Source organism: Neodiprion virginianus, chromosome 1 (genome assembly GCF_021901495.1).
Source record: "Neodiprion virginianus isolate iyNeoVirg1 chromosome 1, iyNeoVirg1.1, whole genome shotgun sequence".
Taxonomy (NCBI): Eukaryota; Metazoa; Arthropoda; class Insecta; order Hymenoptera; family Diprionidae; genus Neodiprion; species Neodiprion virginianus.
The window spans coordinates 1,926,862-1,949,810 of NC_060877.1; the positions used below are offsets into that span (position 1 = coordinate 1,926,862).

General features: G+C 39.1%; 3 protein-coding genes and 1 pseudogene across 5 annotated transcripts; all 4 read right to left on the reverse strand.

The window, feature by feature from the left end:
* Positions 1 to 896: 896 nt before the first annotated feature.
* LOC124310359 (aldehyde dehydrogenase 1A1-like) lies at positions 897 to 4,348 on the reverse strand (annotated as a pseudogene).
* Positions 4,349 to 5,254: 906 nt separating this feature from the next.
* On the reverse strand, positions 5,255 to 9,269 carry LOC124310375 (aldehyde dehydrogenase 1A1-like). The gene is made up of 11 exons (XM_046774250.1): positions 9,116 to 9,269; positions 7,914 to 8,018; positions 7,618 to 7,719; positions 7,379 to 7,544; positions 7,007 to 7,311; positions 6,786 to 6,888; positions 6,340 to 6,524; positions 6,047 to 6,211; positions 5,817 to 5,974; positions 5,659 to 5,733; positions 5,255 to 5,579 (listed from the first exon to the last, which is right to left on the reverse strand). The coding sequence occupies exons 1-11, from the start codon at positions 9,155 to 9,157 to the stop codon at positions 5,510 to 5,512; spliced, it is 1,476 nt and encodes a 491-aa protein (XP_046630206.1). The 5' UTR covers positions 9,158 to 9,269; the 3' UTR covers positions 5,255 to 5,509.
* Positions 9,270 to 10,543: 1,274 nt separating this feature from the next.
* Positions 10,544 to 14,749, reverse strand: LOC124310383 (aldehyde dehydrogenase 1A1-like). Its single transcript, XM_046774261.1, has 11 exons — positions 14,440 to 14,749; positions 13,171 to 13,275; positions 12,849 to 12,950; positions 12,586 to 12,751; positions 12,177 to 12,481; positions 11,956 to 12,058; positions 11,652 to 11,836; positions 11,360 to 11,524; positions 11,129 to 11,286; positions 10,972 to 11,046; positions 10,544 to 10,892 (listed from the first exon to the last, which is right to left on the reverse strand). The coding sequence occupies exons 1-11, from the start codon at positions 14,479 to 14,481 to the stop codon at positions 10,823 to 10,825; spliced, it is 1,476 nt and encodes a 491-aa protein (XP_046630217.1). The 5' UTR covers positions 14,482 to 14,749; the 3' UTR covers positions 10,544 to 10,822.
* A 1,016-nt stretch (positions 14,750 to 15,765) lies between these two features.
* On the reverse strand, positions 15,766 to 22,892 carry LOC124310282 (nuclear factor NF-kappa-B p105 subunit). 3 transcript variants are annotated; one of them, XM_046774105.1, is made up of 19 exons: positions 22,803 to 22,891; positions 22,477 to 22,621; positions 21,553 to 21,699; positions 21,319 to 21,464; positions 21,039 to 21,202; positions 20,802 to 20,943; positions 20,540 to 20,681; positions 20,357 to 20,461; positions 20,100 to 20,211; positions 19,743 to 19,867; positions 19,464 to 19,652; positions 19,264 to 19,337; positions 18,952 to 19,191; positions 18,758 to 18,881; positions 18,431 to 18,675; positions 18,181 to 18,336; positions 17,922 to 18,023; positions 17,600 to 17,836; positions 15,766 to 17,507 (listed from the first exon to the last, which is right to left on the reverse strand). In XM_046774105.1, exons 2-19 carry the CDS (start codon positions 22,553 to 22,555, stop codon positions 17,388 to 17,390), a joined length of 2,649 nt encoding a protein of 882 aa, XP_046630061.1. In that variant the 5' UTR covers positions 22,556 to 22,621; positions 22,803 to 22,891; the 3' UTR covers positions 15,766 to 17,387. The 3 variants fall into 3 exon arrangements, with proteins under 3 accessions (XP_046630061.1, XP_046630067.1, XP_046630053.1); XM_046774111.1 differs by lacking the exon at positions 22,477 to 22,621 and having other exon boundaries at positions 22,803 to 22,892; XM_046774097.1 differs by having other exon boundaries at positions 22,477 to 22,870.
* Positions 22,893 to 22,949: the final 57 nt, after the last annotated feature.

Here is a 22,949-nt window from a genome sequence, read left to right on the forward strand (position 1 = left end):
TGCGTTTTTATTTCGTTACAGCAGCAGATTACGTAGCACGTATTTATCATAATTAACCTGGCTATTTTTTCCTCTCTTTTTATCACTCTTTGTACCATACAAACGATCCTGATGAATTCGTTCAGTATTGCTCTCCGAATTTTTACTGACTATGGGTGTATTTTCGATTGCCATTTTTAATAGGTAACCAAATCTATTATCATCAGTTAAAACTCGTGGGTTACAGGATAGAAACGAACGTCATGATTATTTGTTGTTTTTATTTTTTGGCCTTCAATCCTCAAGGATTCAGATCTGGTGCCTCGGAAAATTCGCAGTTCTTCATTAATCACCTTCCCAAAACTATGAATCGCTATTATCCAAGATAATTACAGCATGTTTTTCGTCATTTCTCTTCAGAAAACCAATTTTAAACAGTTGTCAGTTCTGGACCTTGATCAGAATCAAATACTACTTTTCCTAACGGTTACAAATCTAATCGATAATCAGCGAAACGTAGATAAGTGCTAGATGATCGCGGGATAAGCATCCGCCCATGTCGGATAAAACAGCTCCATTTGTAATCTTATCGCATGGCCGAAAAACGCTTTATCAAAACTGAAATGTTTGAAAAGACATTGCTCACATTACGGAAAGCGTCTCGTATAATTATTTTCATATCTAATTTTTTATCACACGAAGCAGTGCACGTTCTTTTAATTCATTCTTACAACTCGATTCAAGGTATCAAGCTGATTAGACACTGCAATCACGTCCCTTATTCATTTGATTTGAGAACTAGACGCCAAATGTCTAGCTGTCTTTAACCTTATCTCAGATGATGCTTTACAACAGGTGTTGCGAAAATAATTCCGTACTTTTAGAACACTTGTTATAGGTTATCGGAATTAATTTGCTTTTTCAACAACATTATGGATTTTTATTTTGATATATTTGTCATCAGAGTTTATTGACCGTTATATATGCCAGCGGAGATCAATGAAAATCATCAGTATTGACCATAGGTTTCGAAGTCAGGTCAATGATTGGATGGCAGTTTGATTGAAATGGTTTTAGTTTCGAGGTAGGCATCCAACCCTTCCTTGCCCCTGTGGAAAGGAAATTTCCTTATTCATGCCAATCTTTGAACAATGAAATTGCTAGACTGATAAAGCTAGACAATTCAACTTACATTTCACGTCCCATGCCAGACTCTTTGTAACCACCGAATGGTGCTTGCGGACTAAAGGCGTTGTACCGATTCACCCTAAAGAGATAAGTGTACCATCAAATAGTTAGCAAATTCTCGAAATGATTCTGTACATCGCTGTTACGGAAATTTGATCCTACCATACGTTTCCTGCTTCCACGGCCTTCGCGTACTCAAGAGCAACCTCAATGTTCTTGGTGAAGACACCGGCTGCCAGTCCGTAATTGGTGTCATTTGACCTTTGGATAACCTCTTCGAGAGTGTCGAACTTGAAAATAGACTGCACCGGTCCGAATATCTGTAAAATGTAAAATTACAATTGGGAATCAGCCAGTGTCAGTCGACGATAGATCTTGACCGAAATCACGGATTTACTTCTTCCTTGGCGATTCGCATGTTGTCTGTCAGTAACGTTCGAGAATACCGTGGGCTCGATGAAGTACCCGTTTGATTTTATACGTTTTCCACCGGTTTCCAGTTTCGCGCCTTCTCTCTTCGCCGATTCGATCAATCCCAGAACCTTGTCAACAGTATCCATGTCGATCTGAAAGCAAATCGCGTCGGTTAATTCTCGGCTGAGCAACTGTAGGAGTCTCATGTTGTCAGGATGTTTCACCCACTTGAGGACCTTGCTGACACCCGGGAGTAAAAGCGTCTCCGACTTTAGTCGCGGAAGCAACGGCGACGGCTTTCTTTACGAACTTGTCGTAAACCCCAGACTGAACGAAGACCCTTGAGGGTGCTATGCACGCCTGACCAGCGTTGGAGAACAGACTGTAGGCGTCTTCCACAGCTGCATCAACTGCATTGAGAAGGAAACTATTGTGTAGAGAAGATGTAAACATGCAGCTTTTTAACGCCCTCTTACTCACGGTCAGCGTCGTCGAAGACAACAAGAGGGCTCTTTCCTCCCAGCTCGAGGGTTACACGCTTCAAATTACTCTCCCCAGCAGCTTTCAATATGATGTGTCCAACCTGTCGATGTTATTCGCATACAGTGAGACGGTGTTTGTCAGAATGGTCCAGATTTCACGGGGACCTGAAACTCTGGGGGGTCAATAATCACCTCCGATGAACCGGTGAACGCGACCTTGGCGATGTCAGGGTGGTGGTTGATCGCCGCTCCGGCTGTAGGACCGTAACCTGGCACAACGTTGACGACTCCAGGAAGAAAACCCGGCCTCCTTGACGAGCTGGGCCAGCCTAATCGAAGTGAGCGGTGTTTGTTCGGCCGGCTTTACTACCAGTGTGCAGCCCGCCGCCAATGCAGGCCCCAACTTCAACCCGAACATGAGAATCGGGTAATTCCAAGGTATGATCTGCCCGACCACACCGACCGGCTCCTTCCGCGTCAAAGTGAAAGAATTTCCGTCTGAGGCAAACCAGTTTTTATCATTATTGTGGCATTCGAATTCTTCGACCCGAGCAAGAACTTGTATTTCACACAACTCACCGACGGGAATAGTCGTTCCGTGAATCTTATCCGTCCAGCCAGCGTAATATCGTACAAAATGCGCGGTCATTGCTGTGAACTGGTACGCCGTAGGAAAGGGTTTTCCATTTTCAATTGATTCCAGGTTCGCCAATTCGTTCACATTTTCCTCGATCAGATCGGCCAGCTGCGCAAAAGCAGAGAAAATCAGACCCTCGTTATATGCTAGCGGATAGATGAATTATATAATATAATGAAATTATGTAATCAAAAAAACAATTAGATTAATGAGCAACGCTGATCGTGTGACTGGGATACCGACCTTGTAGAGAAGAGCTCCACGGGCTGAGGCATCCATCGATCGCCATACCGATCCCCTGGCGAAAGCTTTTTTTGCTGCTGCCACTGCCTTGTCAACGTCGGCCTATGGGTGAAAAATTTACTGGTTATTTTAAGCGGAATGACCTGTAACGCCGAAGCCATGACGGCAGAACTTGTTTAACGCGTCTTAAATTCAACTCACCTTGTCACCTTCAGCCGTCTGAGCTATTAATTTTTCTGTTGCAGGATTCAGGACAGGAAACGTCTTACCGCTTACCGCGTCGACGAATTCATTGTTGATGAAAATCTGTGCAGTTTAATCAAACGTAAAACTTTTATAACGTTCAATAAATTCTTAATTACACACAGCTGCGATTGCATCTTACGAAAATATGATCAACCCCTGACCCGCGTAAGTACACCTTCAAATTTGTACATCATTAATATCAGATCATTATTTGTACATCATTAGTTTCGCAACAGCAGTATTGATAAATTTTGTAACGACGCTGACATTACCATTTTGCTTACTATGCGCTTGCGAAGGGTAATAATCGATTGGAGCACCAACATAATAAATCGTTATCGGCAAAATGCAAATCTAGTCTAAACGAGTTTTCGATAGTCAACGTTGAAGCAAGAGATGGATTACACCACCCTGCATAAAAAATAATATTTTTGTTTTTCAAAATTTTTCCTGGGCTAAGTTCATTATTTTTTTATTTATCGTGCATCAAAAGAATGCAAATATCTATATAGCCCCATCAAAGTTTGCTTCTGTAGTCCTGGGATAGATAATAACGATTTAATAGTTTTTATAGCACAGGTTTACACGGATTTTTTACCTGGGATTATTGTACGTGATTATTATAAGTTGGTCGGTACTAAACACAGAAAAATTACCATTTGTCGAAAAAGTTTGATTTTGCGGCCAAGAGATTGATATTTCAGAATTACATAAAATCTTCGATTTTAATTATTAAACTGATATAAATATAATTTCACATATTAATCATGCATATGGAAATTCATAGCGCAGTATGGTTTTTTAATTCTTTTCATGCCGCTGAGACTTTGCCGTCGTTCAAAAATTGTTTTATACGTACACTACGAGCAACGATACATTTCTGTATTCATATGAAAAAACTTTTATATTATTTCGGTTTCTCAGTTTTACCACCGGCCGGGTGTCCACTATTAAAAAAATGCGATAGCGTACCTTGGTGTAGTTTATTTTTGTGTTTGGGTTTCCTTTCGGTGGATCGAGTGTGACAGACATGTTTGTAGAGATGTTTATCCAGACGTTTGCAAACCACTAAATGTTCGCGGGTCTATTCTGGTTTCAAAGCCTCGGAGTGTGGTAATATCGGACCTTATCTCGTGGATTTATTGGCACTCCTTCCAGAGTTCCAAACCGCAAACTTACGTTTTGCATTGGTTGGATTATCTCTTACATTACCTACAAACTTGAAAAAAAAAAATATGACGCAATAGGATGTCGAATACAGGTTTGTTGTACAAGAAGTTGATCTGTCCCAAGTTTAAGCCATATGAAATCTTATATTTAGGTGTGAGTAAGAAGTTTCTTCTCTGCATGCACGATGTATAAGGAGACTCTAATGTGTTGATGTTGTGTTTACCCTTTTTGAATCCTTGCTTCCGATGAGAAGCCCGTAAGACAAGCAATGCCGTCTATTGAATGGTATGCGGATGTGCAAATCATTAATCTACGAGAGAATATTTGTTGAAAGAATGTAAATTCGAAAAATTGGTGATTTCGAAAAATTAACGCCGGCGCCAGGAATCGAACCTGGCGTCTAGAGATGCTTGACCGGAGCATTACTCCACTAGACCACCTAGCCGCCCTGACTCTGTTGTCGTTAATTTCTCTCATCACCAGTGAGTTCGAATTTGTTTTCCTGTGCCCGGTTTATGTGTGAGTAAGAAGTTTCTTCTCTGCATGCACGATGTATAAGGAGATATATATAGGGTTATATTTGGGGTTATCAGTAATTTTTTTCTTACGTCTTCCGTCCGCGCGGGAGTCACGTTGCGTAATTCTTCACCTTGACCAGCTGTCGTCAAGGTCTTTCGGAACAATTTTTTTTACGATATTCTCCACAGATCGTAGCATAGGTACAGCAGTAGGCATAATATTCGATCGATTTTAAATCTGTCGGCGGGTTGTACAGCGAATCCAACTACCGTTTCAAGCGTTTCAAGAAATACCGAGACAGTTTAACGAAATACCCTAGAAACTTTGGATCGTGTTGGTAGAATAATTCAGTCGAGGTTATTAAACTTGAGGATCATTTCTGAACGTTAAGTTTTAGTTTTTATTGTTCATTGAGAAGTATAAAGATTGTTACAAAGTGTACATCGATTTTTATGCCGTAGTCATTAGTGTAGGCTGTGGATCAATTACCACCACACTCCATTTTTATTATCATTCTGAATTAAGGGATACCCAGAAGAAATAGAAAATGATGGCAGGCATTTGGACTCCGAGAGATGAGCATCTGCTGTGTAAATCTTTCTCTTAGGCGTGTCTGCGACGTTGGGCAAGCTTAATGATTCGAGGGTAGTTTGATCGAGATGGTTTTGACCTCGAGATAGTTGCTCAAAGCTTCTTCGCCCCTGGAACATAAGAATGAGTTGTACTTGCGCGATCGAGCGTCATTTGCTGGTCTGAGGTTAGGTAACTCGGATGACTTACATTTCCCTTCCAATGCCAGATTCCTTGTAGCCACCAAAAGGCGCTTGCGGTCCCAAAGCACCCCACTGGTTCACCCTGAGAATATGATCGTGCCACTCGTTAATAAATTTCTCCCAAGGCTTTCAATCCGTCTGTCTTCAAATTTTTTTGCAACTTACCAGACGACACCGGACTCTATGGCCTTGGAAAATTCTAGTGCGGTTTCTATGTTCTTAGTGTAAACACCGGCTGCCAACCCGTAATTGGTATTGTTTGCTCGTTGGATCACCTCCTCCAGGGTTTCGAACTTGAAGATCGGTTGTACCGGTCCAAAGATCTGCAGACCATTGCGTCATGAATTGTATAAAATCGGATTACTGATCGGTATTGGTCATGATTTCAGACTCACCTCTTCCTTAGCGATTCTCATGTCGTCGGTGACGTCTGAGAAGACGGTAGGCTGAACAAAGAAACCAACTTTACCAAGCCGGCTTCCGCCAGTTTGCAATTTCGCGCCTTGTTTCTTGCCAGATTCAATCAAGCCCAAAATCTTCTCGAAACTTTCCGTGTCGATCTAAAATAACATTGCAATTAACTTCTTTGTCAGTTTGTTATGGCCAAATGAGATAAGTGGGACGTTTTTTTTGTAGATCTTATTATCGCGACTAACGATCTTTTCGTATCTAAATTTTAATCGCTCACCTGAGGACCAGTCTGTACATTTGGTTCAAAGGCATCACCAACTTTTCTCTCCTTAGCCAAAGCTGTCGATTTCTTAACAAACTCGTCGTAAATTCCGGACTGCACGAAGACTCGAGTTGGTGCACAACAGGTTTGCCCAGCATTTTGGAACAAATTATCGTGGGCAACTTTTACGGCTTCGTCAACTAAATAAAACAAATATCGTTTCACTGCCGCAATCGTTTGATTGAAACAATTGTTCAGGAGTCTCTAATGTACTAGAAATATTTTGTTTCCTTTCACCGACTCGTATTGCTAATCAGGAATCGGTGTATTATTCAAATTGCTGTAAGTCGATATTTTTTTATGTATTCCTAGTCGTGGTCCAGTGTTATAAAACTAGTTTAACTGGTATATATGACTGTCCTAAGACTGCCGAATAATATCCATATGAAATATGTACTCACGGTCAGCGTCGTTGAAAATGACAAAGGGGCTTTTCCCTCCCAACTCCAGCGTGACGCGTTTCAGATTTGTTTTTCCCGCGGCTTGCATTATGATGTGGCCAACCTGTTGAGACGGTGATTTTGGAAACGGAACTTTTATCGCTTAAAATGAAATCGTGCTGTGCAAAGAGTAACCCGTAGTCATACTGCCCAGATTATCAGCGAGAAAAGCGAAAGGTTACCTCGGTAGATCCGGTAAACGCAACCTTGGCTACGTCGGCGTGTTCGCTGATCGCGGCTCCAGCAGTGGGACCAAAACCTGGAACAACGTTGAGGACTCCGGGAGGGAATCCGGCCTCCTTAGCGAGACTTGCTACTCGAAGAGCGGTCAGAGGCGTTTGTTCGGCTGGTTTCAACACTATCGTGCAACCAGCTGCCAGGGCTGGCCCTAGCTTGAGTCCAATCATAATCATGGGATAGTTCCATGGGGTGATTTGACCGACTACGCCGATCGGCTCCTTCCTCGTTAAGGTGAACGAGTTTCCGTCTGTTCCGGAACCAACAACCGCGACGATCAGTTCAATTCAGATTTAAATCAAGTCCCGAGAACTCACCAGCCGGGATGGTGCTCCCGTGAATCTTGTCGGTCCAGCCGGCATAGTAACGGAGAAAAGCCGCGCAGCCGTAGACTTCTCCGTAGGCTTCCTTGAATGGTTTTCCATTGTCGATGGACTCCAAGCTGGCCAATTCGTCGACGTTTTTGATGATCAAATCGGCCAACTGTCGAGCAGATAAAACGTGTTTACAACGGGAGTTATGAAAGTCGGCCATAGTGAACGGAAAGAGAATCGACCTTGTTCAATAGATTTCCACGCGCCGATGCATCTAAACTTCTCCAAGCTGAACCTCGGGCGAATGCCTTTTTAGCCGCTGCAACCGCTTTCTCAACGTCAACCTATAGAAATTAAGGTATTTGGAGTTAATATGGGGCGGCTGTCGTTATTACCTTATGTTTGTTAGAAGTTTGTGCATTCAGAAACAAAACGATGTTCAATTTATAGGACTACAGTGTGATAGCGTGAATGGTTTTGCGAATTAAATACGGAAAGAAGATGTGTACAAACGTTCTAACATGGAAAAAAATTTCACCTTGTCAGCTTCGGCTATGTCAGCAATTTTTTCTCCGCTTGCTGGATTAATGGTGGCGAATTTCTTGCCACTCACTGCGGGGACCCATTCGTTGTTGATGAATAGCTGTGAATATTTTCGACCGTCAAATTAGAACTATTGATATCTCTATAATTAACAACAAGCTTGTAAAATGGTCTTGAATTATTTCGACCCGGTTTTGACATTGATGAGAATTGCAACTATTCGTTTGTCAGCATTTAGATGTCAAGTGTAATTATTTTGACATCTTATCAAGAAACTGTTCGACTGATAGCTGTATATAATTTGTACAAACATTTTTCTGTTTCTTATCACGGCGCGCGGCGCATTTACAAGATAACTTTTATCGTCGTACACGCCTACAAGAGCCAAGCCGCTACAATGATAATCAGTATAAAAATTACACGTCATGATACAGAATAACACGCAGTTCTTTTCATTATATTTTCTGCGCTTTTAGAAATGATCCTATGAGGAAGCTGCGAAAGCGGTGGAAGACCTCCTATATGTCCCAGGAATTTTCGATCAGGAATAAGAAAAATTTTCACTTCGTCTGATACGGAAATCAACGTTAAAACCGAGGTCAAAACGCGTCAATTTCAAACCCATTTATCTCGAAACTACATTTTTCAATTTGGTTCACATAATATTACAAGTTCTACGTAATCGATTGACTTCAAATTTGGTATGAACCGTAAGTATATATCTCCTTCTAATCCAGACATTGGGAATTGCGAAATTATTATTATTACCATTTAACAAAAATTAAAAACCTGGAAAAAATCAGGGCAAGAAATTAACTTTTTCTTCAGACAATCACCATTTGTTTCATTTTTTCAATATCTTTTCTCTTTGGTCCTGGCCAAATGACATTCTTACTGATCAAAAAAATTGGTTTCATTTCTGTTTCCGATGAATGGGAGCATTGGAATCATGCCAACCACCTCAACCAGTTTTTATTTCACGGCCATATTTAAAGGCTCAGATCTTCTTTGAATTTAATTGTTGTTTAAGCAAAAATTTTATTCCAAGTTCTTGAAACCTCAATAATAAGACTAGACATGAATACTAGAAATATGTACCGATATTTTTTTATTTTTCTTTATGAATTCCGACATTTAAACCGGTAAACTAGAATATCTCCTTAAAGTTACGGTTGAATATTGAAATTGTAAACCTACCTGGGTGTAAGTGACAGGCTGCTTTGCGTTCGGTTTTGCCATCTTCGCGGTTAAGGATTGTTACTCTGCAATGTCGCTTGCCGGTAGTCCAGACGCTTCTGATCTTGAAACGCAGAACTCGATTATACGCCGATGACTTATTGTTAGTCAAGGTCTGTTGGTGAGAGGCTCCCCCATCACTGTACCCCCATATATTCGCTCTGTATTTGTTATCAAGACGACATTACGAGCCTGTACAAGCAGCACTATCGTATCGAAGAAATTATAGATATGATAAGCGACAACCTAAAATTCAAATATCATTTGAAAAAGATGAAAAATTATAGAGTACAGACAGAGTTTCGGATGCGACTGAAGTTCATTCCCATCATAAGCCGGGCGTGGCCTTGTCGTATTTTTATTTTCAAGCTACCTTGTAGAAATCTTCTCTTCAGTTAGTGTCGGGCATGGGCGATTGTGTTTTAATGTCTAACTAATACAAATTTTTAGACTTAAACTATAAATTTCCGGATTGGATTGATTCCAAAGGAATTGTTGTAGATTTTAAACTGCCAATTACCGATGCTACGTTACATAACTCCGTCATATTCTGTGCTGTCAGTTGGAATTGTGCAATTCATAGCTTGGACGGTTAGAGCTGAATAGTAACTCGGCAGTGATTTTTCAAGGCATCCGTATTTACACTCATCATTAACGCAGCTCTCGCTCTCGTGTGACCTTGACAAAATATAGTTACCATTTTCGCATCTTTAGAAGGCTAAAAACAATTAGGGAGAAAACATTTCATTTAATTAGTGATATCATCTCTCCTGAAACGTACCTGGCTATACTTAGAAAATAAAATAAACCGTATATTGTAACGCAGCTCAAAGATTTCTACAATATAGACTAGCTATCCCCACAGCGGATAATTGTAGAGGAGAGCGAAAGAAGCTGTAAGTGCCCGTGACCAAACTTAAAAAAAAATAATAATAAAAACCGATCAAAACTGTTTTTCTTTCCTTGCATTGTTATTTATGGCTTCAATCCGTCTGTGGAATTCTTTTTTTTATGGCGCTTGCAGCCTCTTTTAACTCTGTTTTTCAATTATTTCTTGTCGCTATCTTTTAAAATGCATAAATAACTCGAGCCAATTATAGCTTCTTGAAAAATTCCCAAACAACCGTTCATACTTCGACTTATCCCCGTCATAGCGATATGAAGATAAATAACTATAAATAATTGCACATTAATATTACATTGTGTTAGATTAGTGTTTCGCTTAAATAATAAATTTCTTATAGTTTCTGCTTATATATTTCATGGACTGAATACTTTCCGCACCTACGCATTTCATGAAATATTCCGAACTTGAAATTGTGTACTTCAAAAGGGAACTGTGGGTAATAATTATTTCTGAACAAGTAATATTAATTTTTGTTCAAGGAATATGCCTCGCATTGTATTTCACTTGGTATAAAATCAAAATCATCAAATATACAATGGCTACTACATAGTACAATACGTTGCTCTAAACTGTGGGTTGACAATCACTAGAAAATTCTAAATACAGCAACTATTACGTGTCGCTCTACTTCTAATTACATTTCAAATGTTTTAGTACAACTATTGAGTACAATGAAGAAGTAGAAATAAATGTAAACGAAAATGAAGTCGGGTGACATGGAAGATATTCTCTATCGGATGGGTCCTCAACGTCGGAACAGCTTAATTATTCGAGGGTAGTTTAATCGAGATTGTTTTAGTCTCGAGATAGTTGCTCAAAGCTTCTTCGCCCCTGGAACATAAGAATGAGTTGTACTTGCGCGATCGAGCGTCATTTGCTGGTCTGAGGTTAGGTAACTCGGATGACTTACATTTCCCTTCCAATGCCAGATTCCTTGTAGCCACCAAAAGGCGCTTGCGGTTCCAAAGCGCCCCACTGGTTCACCCTGAAAATATGATCGTGTCACTCGTTACTAGACTTCTTCTAAATACTTTCAATCCATTCGTCTTCAGATTCTTTGTACTCACCATACGACACCGGCCTCCATGGCCTTGGAAAACTCTAGTGCGGTTTCAATGTTCTTAGTGCAGACACCGGCTGCCAACCCGTAATTGGTATTGTTTGCTCGTTGGATCACCTCCTCCAGGGTATCGAACTTGAAGATCGTTTGTACCGGTCCAAAGATCTGCGGACCGTCGCGTCAGGAATTGTATAAAATCGGTTTACTGATCGGTAGTTGCTCATGGTTTCAGACTCACCTCTTCCTTAGCGATTCTCATGTCATCGGTGACGTCTGAGAAGACGGTAGGCTGAACGAAGAAGCCGACTTTGCCAAGCCGGTTCCCGCCAGTTTGCAATTTCGCGCCTTCTTTCTTGCCAGATTCGATCAGAGCGAGAATCTTCTCCAAGCTTTCCGCGTCGATCTGAAGTTACATTGAAATTAATTCTCTTGCCAATTTGATATCGCGACATCAGGTAGGTAGGACTTATTTTTGTAGTTCACATTATCGCGACTAACGGTCTTTTCGTGCCGAAATTCTAATCGCTCACCTGAGGACCATTCTGTACATTTGGTTCAAACGCATCGCCAACTTTTCTCGCCTTAGCCAAAGCTGTCGATTTCTTAACAAACTCGTCATAAATTCCGGACTGCACGAAGACTCGCGTTGGTGCGAGGCAAGTTTGCCCAGAGTTCGAAAATAAATTATCATGGGCGATTTGTACGGCCTCATCAACTGCGTGAAAATAATGTTACGTTTAGCATTGCGCAGATGTAGACCGTCGTAATAATGAAGTTGAACGCTCCAAGCAACGTAATGAGAAATTGGAAACTAAATGCTTCATCGTTACTCACGATCAGCCTCGTTGAAAATAACAAAGGGGCTTTTCCCTCCCAACTCGAGCGTAACGCGTTTCAGATTTGTTTTTCCCGCGGCTTGCATTATGATGTGGCCAACCTGTTGAGACGATGATTTTGGAAACGGAACTGTTATCGCTTAAAATGAAATTGTGTTGTGCAAAGAGTAACCTATAGTCATACCGCTGGGATTATCAACGAACAAAACGAAAGATTACTTCGGTAGATCCGGTGAACGCAACTTTGACGACGTCGGGATGCTCGCTGATCACGGCTCCAGCAGTGGGACCAAAGCCTGGAACAACGTTGAGGACTCCGGGAGGGAATCCGGCCTCCTTAGCGAGACTTGCTACTCGAAGAGCGGTCAGAGGCGTTTGTTCGGCTGGTTTCAACACTATCGTGCAACCAGCTGCCAGGGCTGGCCCGATCTTGATTCCCATCATAATAATGGGGTAGTTCCATGGAATGATTTGACCGACTACGCCGATCGGTTCCTTCCTCGTCATGGCCAATGCATTGCCGTCTACAATGAAACCAATAATCGCGACGGTCATCAGATGTTTTCGGGAAAAAATGGAAGTAGACGCAGTTTAGCCAAGTTTTGATTATCAATTCCTGAAAACTTGCCGACGGGGATTGTTTTCCCGTAGATCTTATCAGGCCAGCCGGCATAGTAGCGGATAATAGCCGAACAGGCATGGACTTCCATGTAAGCTTTAGCGAAGGGCTTTCCACTGTCCAGCGCTTCCAGATTGGCCAATTCGTCGACATTTTCGACAATAAGATCAGCCAACTATTGAACAAATCGAATGACGCGGATAACAGCAAAAAATCATTCACAAAATCAAGTATAGTTTTATCCTACGTTGACAAATTTGAGGTAAATTAACCTTGTGTAAGAGATTTCCGCGCGCTGAAGAATCTAATCTTCTCCATGGAGAACCTCGGACAAATGCCCTCTTAGCTACCCCAACCGCGTTATTGATGTCCACCTGTGAAGATTAAATATTTCGAGGTCTCTACTCAAGGATCCTGAATCAGCAGCCTGTTTTTTTTCCAACTATTACCTAATATGAAAGAAAAATACTTCTCGTGTCGAGTGACAGGCATTTTTACCGGTGATGACTATACGCACAAAGATCAGGACGGTGGAACTATTCGTAATTACATCTTTTTTTTCATCTCCTATGAGTCGTTAGAATAAACACTTACCTCGCTGGCTTTCGCTATGTCAGCAATTTTTTGCCCATTTGCTGGATTGATGGTGGCAAATTTCTCACCAGCCGCTGCGGGGACCCATTTGTTGTTGATGAATAGCTATAAATTTTTTGACAATGTATGCAAAGGTACACTGGCTAATGTAATAATAATCATGAGAAATTTCTCAGCATTACATAATGTGCAAAACAAAACATAACTGATGGTGTAATTTTTCAACGTAATACCGATCTTCCCTCACATCGTTGGATTTTCGAAGTCACGTAAAGTTCATCGTGGCTAATGCTCGGGCATTTTGTTCCTAAACGTTGCTCTATATTCTTCTTCTTCTTTTGGGGTGTATTAATACGTGAAACTTTTCACCTTTTCTGATATAAAAATTAGTCGATAGTTTTGAATTCTATCAGAAAATCGTCCCGGCTGATCGTTACAATCGGTTTATCTTGTAAGTAAAGTTTTATCAGATACTCATTAGTAATCGAAGCACACTTGAAACACGTTGTTGCGATTATAATTACGCAATGAAATTTCGCAACGTTGTGTTCTTTTAAAGGGTTAAGGCTACTCTGGATTTTCAAAAAATCGATTTTTTTTTGTTTGTATTTTATTAAAGTATGATGTTTCGAAAACATTCCTTAAAAATTACAAATAAATCTAATCAATGGTTTCTGAGATACCCTACGATAACTGAAAGGCTGTATGACCCTCGATGGCGGATAGCTTGCGGCAGTTGCTAACGAGCTTTAAATCTGTTTATCTCGAAACCGTGTTTACAAAGTCGGTGACCTCTGTAATTCAAAAACAGCTCGATGGATTCAAATGAAGTTTATACAGATATTGAAAGCATAAGAAACTAGTGCCTGATCGTGGGATTTTTTTTAACTATGATTTTTTTCTGTTCGATTTATTTTGGATGGACCGAGAAAAAATTATGACGGTCACCGCAAAACACTACTTGTGGGACGGGTTAGAACAAATATGGCGATTACTTGGTCTGCAATGAATATTTTTTTTTTAATCCTCGTCAAATAAAGTCAAGACATTGTTTAATAACTTGGTATTACTTGTTTTATGAAATTCACTTAACTACTGTCAAAAAAAAGTTGTTTAAAATGCCAATGTTTTTACACCCAATCACTTCCGAAGAAAATAGTTGGTAGTGCAGGTTTCTTATGCCAAAAGTCCGACTCGTACTTGTATAATTTTTTGAATTCCTGAACGGTCTACGAGGATGTGAAATATAAATTACCAATTCGAACTTACCTGCGTGTAAGTCACGATTTGTTTCGGATTCGGTTTCGGCATTTTTTGAGGACGATCCACCTTATGGTATCTATCGCAACGTTCCTTTACGACGGTCGGAAAATTTATGGTCTGAGAAATGTGCGTATCGATAATTTATACCAGTAGACAAACACCCGAAGTTCTCAATCTACGCGAACAAAGCAGAACCGTTTAGGTGTCCAGTGATGAAGCGATTTCAAGCCGGCAAATTAGACGTATTTTGAGTAGACGTGTAACGTTTGGATACTTTCAAAAACGACTGCGACGGATATTTATCAGCTGTGTGTGTACATGGGAATATTACATTCTGTTCCCGGGACGAATCCGCCGGACCGTCTAATCCGAAAGCAAGGAAAAAAAAGAAAGAAAAAAACGTTTACAAACAGCTAGAGCAATTTTAGCCGCGCCATTGATAGAGCCATGGATACGAATGAAACAATATCCCTACGGTGTAGTAGAATAATGAATCTGAACCATTTCGAATAATACAAAGAGTTTATATATTAACTTGCATTATTCGAATTTACTGAGATTCATTACTAAGGCATTGTAGTCGTGTTGAGTACCATCGATAATAGTCGAGGATTATCCAAACGCTTCTCTTCCTTTTTCTGATTTTTTATCCCGACCGATCGACTTATCCTCCAACATAGTTTCTTGGGTTAAATTTTCTCCTCGTCGATTGGAGTCTGTAACCTTTTGAAACTCATGAATTTCATTCGTCTCCAATTGCCTGAATGACCGATCAGGCGGACGGACGACATGAAAGCTTGCCATGCTATTGTATTCTAGAGGATTTTTCGTGAAGAAGAAATTCGAATCAACGACTGTAATAACATCCGTCTGTAGCAGCGATGTTGGCCAAAGTTGCGCATATCATCGATTCGGATGATAAACGAAGGAGAGTGACTCGGTAGCGTTTCGTATATTGCGTAATTTCACATCATGTAATTACATTTCAGATGGAACGACCTTGACAGAGAATTGTAGTGAATTTTTTTCCAAGAACGCAGTACATGTCCGGGATTAAAATTTATAGTACTATAATATAAAACACACAAGTATGCAGAAAAATATTTAAATGTTATGTTTTCGAGTGTGCTGAATTCAAAATGCATTCCATTTCCCTCCATCACATACAAAAATACAAGGTGTTTGCATAAAAAAAGCATAACAATTATGAAGAAATCATCATTTTATTACATTGAACTAAACAATATTTCTTACAAAGTTAAATAACAATTGCTTTATGAAATGTATTTAACATTCCATGTTCATTCTTTTTGCCTGTGAAACCTTTTCTTCTTCTCTTTGATACACCTCTGAACACGCTTCCGCTTTCAATTTTCTGTTTCCCTGTATGTAGTTATTCTTGAGATTCACTATAATACATATTGAATGGAAGTAAGAAATCACTTTTGCATAGGATTTTTGAAATCAAGAATAGGATACCATATTTCGAATTAAACGGAAGTTTCCACTCTAAATGAGACTACAAACACAAGTTCAAGAAAAAAACCAGACGTGATCGAATTTTTTTGGGTATTTTTCCCGATTTCAGTGAGTGAAAATCCGTAAGAAACGGTATAAAAAACCTGTGCAGTTTATTAGTTGCAGACCTGTGATATTAGTACTTATCATGAGATGAAGCCAAAGAAGATGAAAATGTTCCTTGATTCCAGTAAAATATGAAGTATCACAGTGTCTTCGCATAGCTAAGTAATAATCTGTTTTTGTCTTGTTAGTATCAATGGCTCGTCAACTTTAATGCCTACAAGATGCGAAATACAATATTTTACAAGTACCAATTTGTGAAGCGATGTGAATTCTTTAATTGCATTACGAATGGATAAGGTAATCGTACCCCAAATTATTCGCAATCTGAGGTCAACCGTCGATAATACGCGCTTGACGTAATTTATATTATCGGCCAAAAGACGTTGGTTCGCCGATAATTTACTCTTATTGAAACTTATTTTACTTCAGCTTCAAAGAAGGGTCCAACCAGAAGATCTCTTTCAAAAGGATATATAGAGATAGGGAAGTCATATTCAACAACGGGTCTGATTAGACAAAATGTAAAATAAAATTCTGTATTTTCAATATCGTAACGTAGATGTACAATATTTTCTTAGAATATCCATGATACATTGTTCATGAAATTGAACATTGGTATTATCATTAAATAAACTTCGGGACAAAACTTGTTCGAGTAATCGTAAATATATCCGCCAACTTTTTTTCTCGAAAAATACAAATCATTATATGATTACATTGGAATACTGCTTGCCAATTGTAAGATCACTCGATAGTAACGGCGGTTTAACGTTTTCTGTACATCAATCATAGATAAGATTCATGCATTTCTTACATAATTAGAATGGTATACGTAATTTCGAACGTTGGTGTATGATTCAAAATGATAAAATACTTACATGCTATATTAAATGGCAGGCTTATATATTTTGAAGTTAAATGCAAATTCTTCTGACCATCTTTTTTCAGATATGTAATAATAACAAGAGAGTTATAATAATGTTGATATACGTTGACAGTAAAATTATACACAAACAGCTATTTTATGTAGTAAAATAATAATTTATCAGCTAAAAGAAACATCGATTGGTTCAGAATTATAAAAACTATGATTCGGAAAAATGTTCAAAGTTCAATCTATAGTCCTCACTCTGGCATATATAAATTTTACATTCTTATTAAATTAAAATATCCTGTTTCTGTACTTACAAATGCGAAACCTGAGTGTATACTCAATATTACCGGTATTTTGTAATCAATTAATCAGTTATTTACATTAATCACGCGAAATTATAGCAAACGTAATCTGGGATATGCTTTTATTATTACCTTATTAAGTTTTTGGAGTAAATAGCTGATTTTAAAATAGCTATATGTTGCTGATGTTAAATTCATTTTGTACTTGATGTATTCCGTCGCAAAATCATCTCATCGATTATATCAACAGCTTTAGTTTCATTTAATTCAACCAATAACGTTCGTAATTTTTCAATCGAAACTTCAGCTTGTATCTAAAAAAATAATACAAGATACAGCTTATTAAATTTTTGCATATAATTCGTATGACAAAACCAACGATAAATAAAGTCATCGAAGTACTTACGTCTAAGTAGTTTAATAACATCCGCGATGGACTGACGGGGCCTGAAGTTTTGAGCGAAGACTGCAGAAAATCATATCCCAAAGATGTGACGATTTTTTCCCATGCCTTCGATTCGTCGAGTATGGGAACTAGAAGAGTCATAGCTTTTTCGTCCAGCAAAGTACCGTCACTTTCCTCGGGTACGTCCTCGATTTCTTGTTTTATTATCGTATTAGTCGCAGAAAGCAATTGTAAAATCTGTAATTATTTCCGTGGCATTGAGACCTTAGTGCGTAGCCATACACGTACAAAAGCGTACGATTTTTCAAGGAACCCAATTTACCTCAGGTTTGTTTGATGCGAGGTCAAACGACGTTTGACCACTTTCCTGGGCATCTTCGTCATCGGATATCGCTTCATCTTTTATAGTTGTTGCTTGCAACTCCTATGAATTTAATAACAGGACGAAATGAAATTTTTTTGTTTTAATTATCAGTACAATTATCTACGAGTCTTCGCGGCAGTCGAAGGAACAGGATAATCTCTTTGATCTTAACAGCTTTGTTGATCGCAAAAGATTTCTAGAAAATAAAAAAACTCACTTTCGACGAATCGCGATTATTATTAGGTATCGAGGGATTCGCCCCGTGATTCAACAGAAGCTTGCAGAGCTCCTCAGCTCGTTCGCCGGTGTTGACGACAGCACTGTGCAGCGCGGTGTTTCCACTGAAATTCCGCTTATTTACGTCGATTGTCGTCTGTGGAGAATTGACATACAAAGTGCTCAGAAAAAGTATAAAATAGAGTTTCAACGATTATTTTGATTTCACAATATAAATTAACACTACCTACCTTTTTTAACAGGAATTCAACGATTTCTTTGTGGCCACCTTCGACGGCGATGTGGAGTGCTGTACGCCCGTAAGACATATCGGTACTGTTAACATCAACGCCAGCTTTGACAAGAGACTTGACAGCGTGTAGCGATCCGGCTTCAGCAGCCAGATGAAGAGCGGTCCAGCCAGTATCATCTCGTGTTTCGACGCTTATACTTCCTCCTTCTAATAGTGCGTCCACACAGTGACCCGCCTCTGGGACTGTTTGGGACACAAATAATCGATTAGTATGCAAACAATTAGTTTATTCGTTGGGAATAAATTATTTTATCAATTCACGCACTTTTGACCGCCTTGTGAAGCGGTGAAAAACCGTGATCATCGCACGCGCTTGCATCCGCCCCAATCAAGAGCAGAGCCTTTGTTACTGCAGGTTGGTTTTGTTCTACGGCGTAATGTAAGCATGTCTAAAATATAGAGCAATATTAGTGAATTGAAAATATTACATTTCCGCGGGTTAATCGTAATAAAACTTACACGGCCAGAACTTGTTTGAGAGTCGACAATTTGCTTGAAATCCGGGTACTTTGCAAGTAACATTAGAATATATTTAACCAAATTCATTTGTCCGTGTCTTAGCGCGGAATGGAGAGGAGAATCTCCATAGACTGTGCGCTCTTTGAGCAACGCTAGTATGCGTTCCTTTCCATTTGGATCATTTTTCTGAAGTATAATTCGAATTTGTTTTACAATAGTCTCCGCAAACGAAGCCGTTTCCTGAAAACATGTAAACATTATACAATTGTTTGTTCTTTGTCATTTTGATACGACTAATTAAATGTTGCTTACTTTTTTTTTCAAAGACCCATCCAATCTCAGTTCTTCATTATCATTTACTTCCCTTGGCAGTAAATTGATGTACTCTGGGGATAAACAAAGATTTACACATTTTGTATATAACTCATCATCTATTCACCGTCTATACTGATGGAAAAATTTTTGAAACATGCGAGCATAACAAAAACGTGTCTCGTTGTTTAAGTGCTCACCTTCTAAGTCCAGATTTTCAGAGTATTCCCGAAACTCGTTTGATGTACAATGCTCACTCAACAATTTGTTGATTTCACTTGAATTATTTACGTTGAAAACGGATGTGCCTTCATCCGATTGCACGAGATTGATTGCAATAGGAGTTTGTAATTCAGTACTTTCGCAAGACATGCGTGGTCTCTTTCTACCTGTTCATAAATCAGGACATGTCAATGTTTTTGAATGAGAATTGGAAGCGAATATATTTGATGATAGTACATGTTGCAAATACGCCTTACCGATGCGGTTATTGGGTTTATAAGTGAACTGTAATGGATCGCTAGACTCTCCGTCAGTCGGTCTGCATAACTTTATAAAAACCTCTTTTGGTTCAGTTATATCTTTGTCTTTATACGGTGGCGTTCTGAAACACAAGTGATATATTTACAAAACGAATATAAACCGACCCTTAATTCTCTAACAGCAGTTCAGGGTGTTTTTTACTGTTACCCGTACATAAGACAGGTCCGCATATAAGACGAGGACAATTTTGGTGGGTGCTGTCAATGATTAAAAAAAACCTCGGCTTATATTTGGGACAATACGATAGTATTCTGTCAATTTTTAATTTATAGTAATTGAATGTTCAAACTGACCGAAACACTATCGCGTATTGATGATGAACATCTAACTCTGTGAAGTGGCCTAAAGCGCTCCAAATTTCTACATTGTTTTCATCCATTTCAAAGAATTTGATTACGATGTTTTCTGTAACATAAGAATGAGAATCTGAATACATATGGGACAATAATATTAATTCGATTAATCTTTCAACAGAGAACTTAATTCACTTCCAATTCAATATTATCTTTATTAAAACTACAATACGAGTTGTATAAACAACGATACTCACTTTTTCCCACTTTTTCTACCAGCATGAAAACTTCCTCGTTACCATCACAAGATCCTGCAGTTTTGTCGATTCTACATATCTTGAGCTCTCCCGTAAGGGCACTTTCTGTAATAAAAAGAACAAAAAATGGCAATAAAAAAATTCTGGTACCCAAATGATAGATGAATGGTCACTTCTACTCACTGAGATTATTAATCGGGTTCGAATACACTGGTTCTGTGATGGGACAAAGTACGCCATTGGCATTTGGGACAAATGCTTGAAAGCATAATGCGACACTGTTCAGACTCATCCATTTTTGAGCAGCTTCTGCTTCCATTTTAATCTTCAACAGAAATTTTGCGTTCAAAGTTGAGTAAGCTAATTGAACGAAATAATTTGATATGCATAATAACATTGTAAAATGTACTGGCAATGTATTATTATACAATATTTAATTTATTACCGTTGCTTCATCGCGGATGGTCAACGATGTGACATTAACATTTTTGCGTTTTGCTTCTTCTAAAGCCGTAATTCTTTTCTTTTTAACAAGCTCATCTTTTATGTGCTTTTTAGCAGTGTGGATGATCCCCATTCCGTGGAACCTAGATACAAGCTTAAGTTTTACGAATACACACTCCAACAATAATGAAGATAAATATTGTTGTCTTATGAATAAAAAATTAGACTGTTCACTTACGAGACTGTAAAACCTTGTTCGGGTGAAACCTTTTGCTCGTGCGGATCATCTTCGTCTGAATTTCCAACACGGCGTACCAGACGATGAGCATGTGGTCCCCTACGATCTGGATCTGCTGTTACAAGCGTACAGCGAATGACGGCGCTGCCTGGATAATTTTTCAGCTGGAACACCAGTGAAATAGCTATAATTATTTTATGACTAAACGAAGATAGCAAAAACGATGAATTGGAATATTTCAACAGGCAGATTCAATGAAACTCTGTTATTTTGTTTATACCTCAACAGTAGGTGCTTGCTTCTTGCGGCTATTTGAGCTGTTGGCGCCAGCAAGACTCCCGTGGGTTCCCATCATCTCTGATTTGTATCGGAACCGAAACTTGTCTACTGGTTGTTCAATAATTTTTATATACCGATCTTCCAACACTGCGAAGGTACAAGTACCGTAATATCATCACATTTGAATAAAACATTATGAAATTAATTTATTGAATAACCAAAAAGATGTACATACTCGTGCCAGTTACATTACTCAGTGTATAGTATGACATTGTGTGGTTTGGCGATTGTGATATCGACATCGGTGACGGAGTGCTGCTGGTCATTTGTGAATCCAGTGAGCTGTTGCTCGGACTCAACAGGCTGAGATTATTCATCATAACTGCACAAAGACATGTCAAATAATTCCACAATTTCTCCATTAAGATATTATTCGACTTGTTACAAGTGAACAGTCCATTTCTTTCGAATTGTCATAAACAAATCAGTTAGTGTAAACTTGTATACACGATATATTGAAATATCAGCGTTGCACTGATTGCTAAGGGAGATCGAAGTACACTTTGTCTATTCAGTTCAGATGTATGGCAACTGGTAAAATTAAAAGGTATCATAGGTAATTGTGGTTTTATAATATTGAACTACCGGAATCATGGGTCTCGGTATATGTTATTGCGACACCTCTTATTACTGAAATAATGAATCACAGCTCTGTGCCTAAATCAAATAAAGAAACTGTACAATTTGTATTCTGATAAATTCCACGTTGGCAACCCAGAAACTATTTAAAGTTTGTTAGCATGATCATATACACCAGTGCGCGGATGAATATGTCGTACGTATTTCGGTAGTCAGAAAGTGGTTTATGTGTACATGGCACGTTACAAGTGCATAATTTTATCATTAGTGCAAATCGAACTGAAGTCATCTCCGTTCTAAATTTCTGCAGTATATCACAGCAGAAATATTTAAGTAACACAATATGTACCATTGACTGAAAACATAGCGGAGGTTTCAGCATCAATTTGAACAAACGGAAGCGGAATTGGGGAAATGATATGAATAAAGAGAATGAAATTAGGAAATGGTTGAAAGATTGTACCCAGTAGCATCCTGGAAATATGATACACAATCTCAAAAAGAAATTTCGTCTAATTACCATCAGGAAACGGATAAATCTGATCCTCCTGTTGATTATAGTTCTGGAAGACGTCCAAGTTTTCGTAAACTTGCGGCATGTTTATTTGGTACTGTTTTTCTTTTTGGTTAATCGTAATTGCTACGCGAACGCGGCGCCGATTGCACTATAATCAAAATAAACTGCGTCGTTTATACCTTAGTTTATACGCGGCACAAAAAAGACGTGAACTATTCTCCACGCGCATAAGCGCAACGTAGAGACGAAACTAGCGCGGTGATTATTTTTAAGGAGAGAAACAAGGACCGATTCGCTTTCAACTTTACAGACCTGGATGTGTTACTCACCGTTTATCACTAACTAATACTTTTCGCATACGTCAACGACATAACCTTGATGGATGCACTCCGGGTTCTTCCCCGAGGATACGGTCCAATCAGCTCCAATCATTCCTCCCCGCCCTGGTCACGTGGTCCGGTCAACGATTTCCGAGA

What these genes read in the sequence shown, in the direction of transcription:
- LOC124310375 (XM_046774250.1), bottom strand. Translation starts at nt 9,157, where the DNA reads ATGGCAAAACCGAACGCAAAGCAGCCTGTCACTTACACCCAG. An exon ending in GTGGAAATCTATTGAACAAG is followed by an intron (nt 7,545 to 7,617) that starts GTCGATTCTCTT and finishes TCTGCTCGACAG; the next exon opens with TTGGCCGATTTGATCATCAA. An exon ending in CGGGAGCACCATCCCGGCTG is followed by an intron (nt 7,312 to 7,378) that starts GTGAGTTCTCGG and finishes GTTCCGGAACAG; the next exon opens with ACGGAAACTCGTTCACCTTA.
- LOC124310383 (XM_046774261.1), bottom strand. Translation starts at nt 14,481, where the DNA reads ATGCCGAAACCGAATCCGAAACAAATCGTGACTTACACGCAG. An exon ending in ACATAGCGAAAGCCAGCGAG is followed by an intron (nt 12,951 to 13,170) that starts GTAAGTGTTTAT and finishes TAATCTTCACAG; the next exon opens with GTGGACATCAATAACGCGGT. An exon ending in TCTGGCATTGGAAGGGAAAT is followed by an intron (nt 10,893 to 10,971) that starts GTAAGTCATCCG and finishes CTTATGTTCCAG; the next exon opens with GGGCGAAGAAGCTTTGAGCA.
- LOC124310282 (XM_046774105.1), bottom strand. Translation starts at nt 22,555, where the DNA reads ATGCCGCAAGTTTACGAAAACTTGGACGTCTTCCAGAACTATAATCAA. An exon ending in GAACCCGATTAATAATCTCA is followed by an intron (nt 20,462 to 20,539) that starts GTGAGTAGAAGT and finishes TTTTTATTACAG; the next exon opens with AAAGTGCCCTTACGGGAGAG. An exon ending in TGAAAATCTGGACTTAGAAG is followed by an intron (nt 19,338 to 19,463) that starts GTGAGCACTTAA and finishes GTTTATCCCCAG; the next exon opens with AGTACATCAATTTACTGCCA.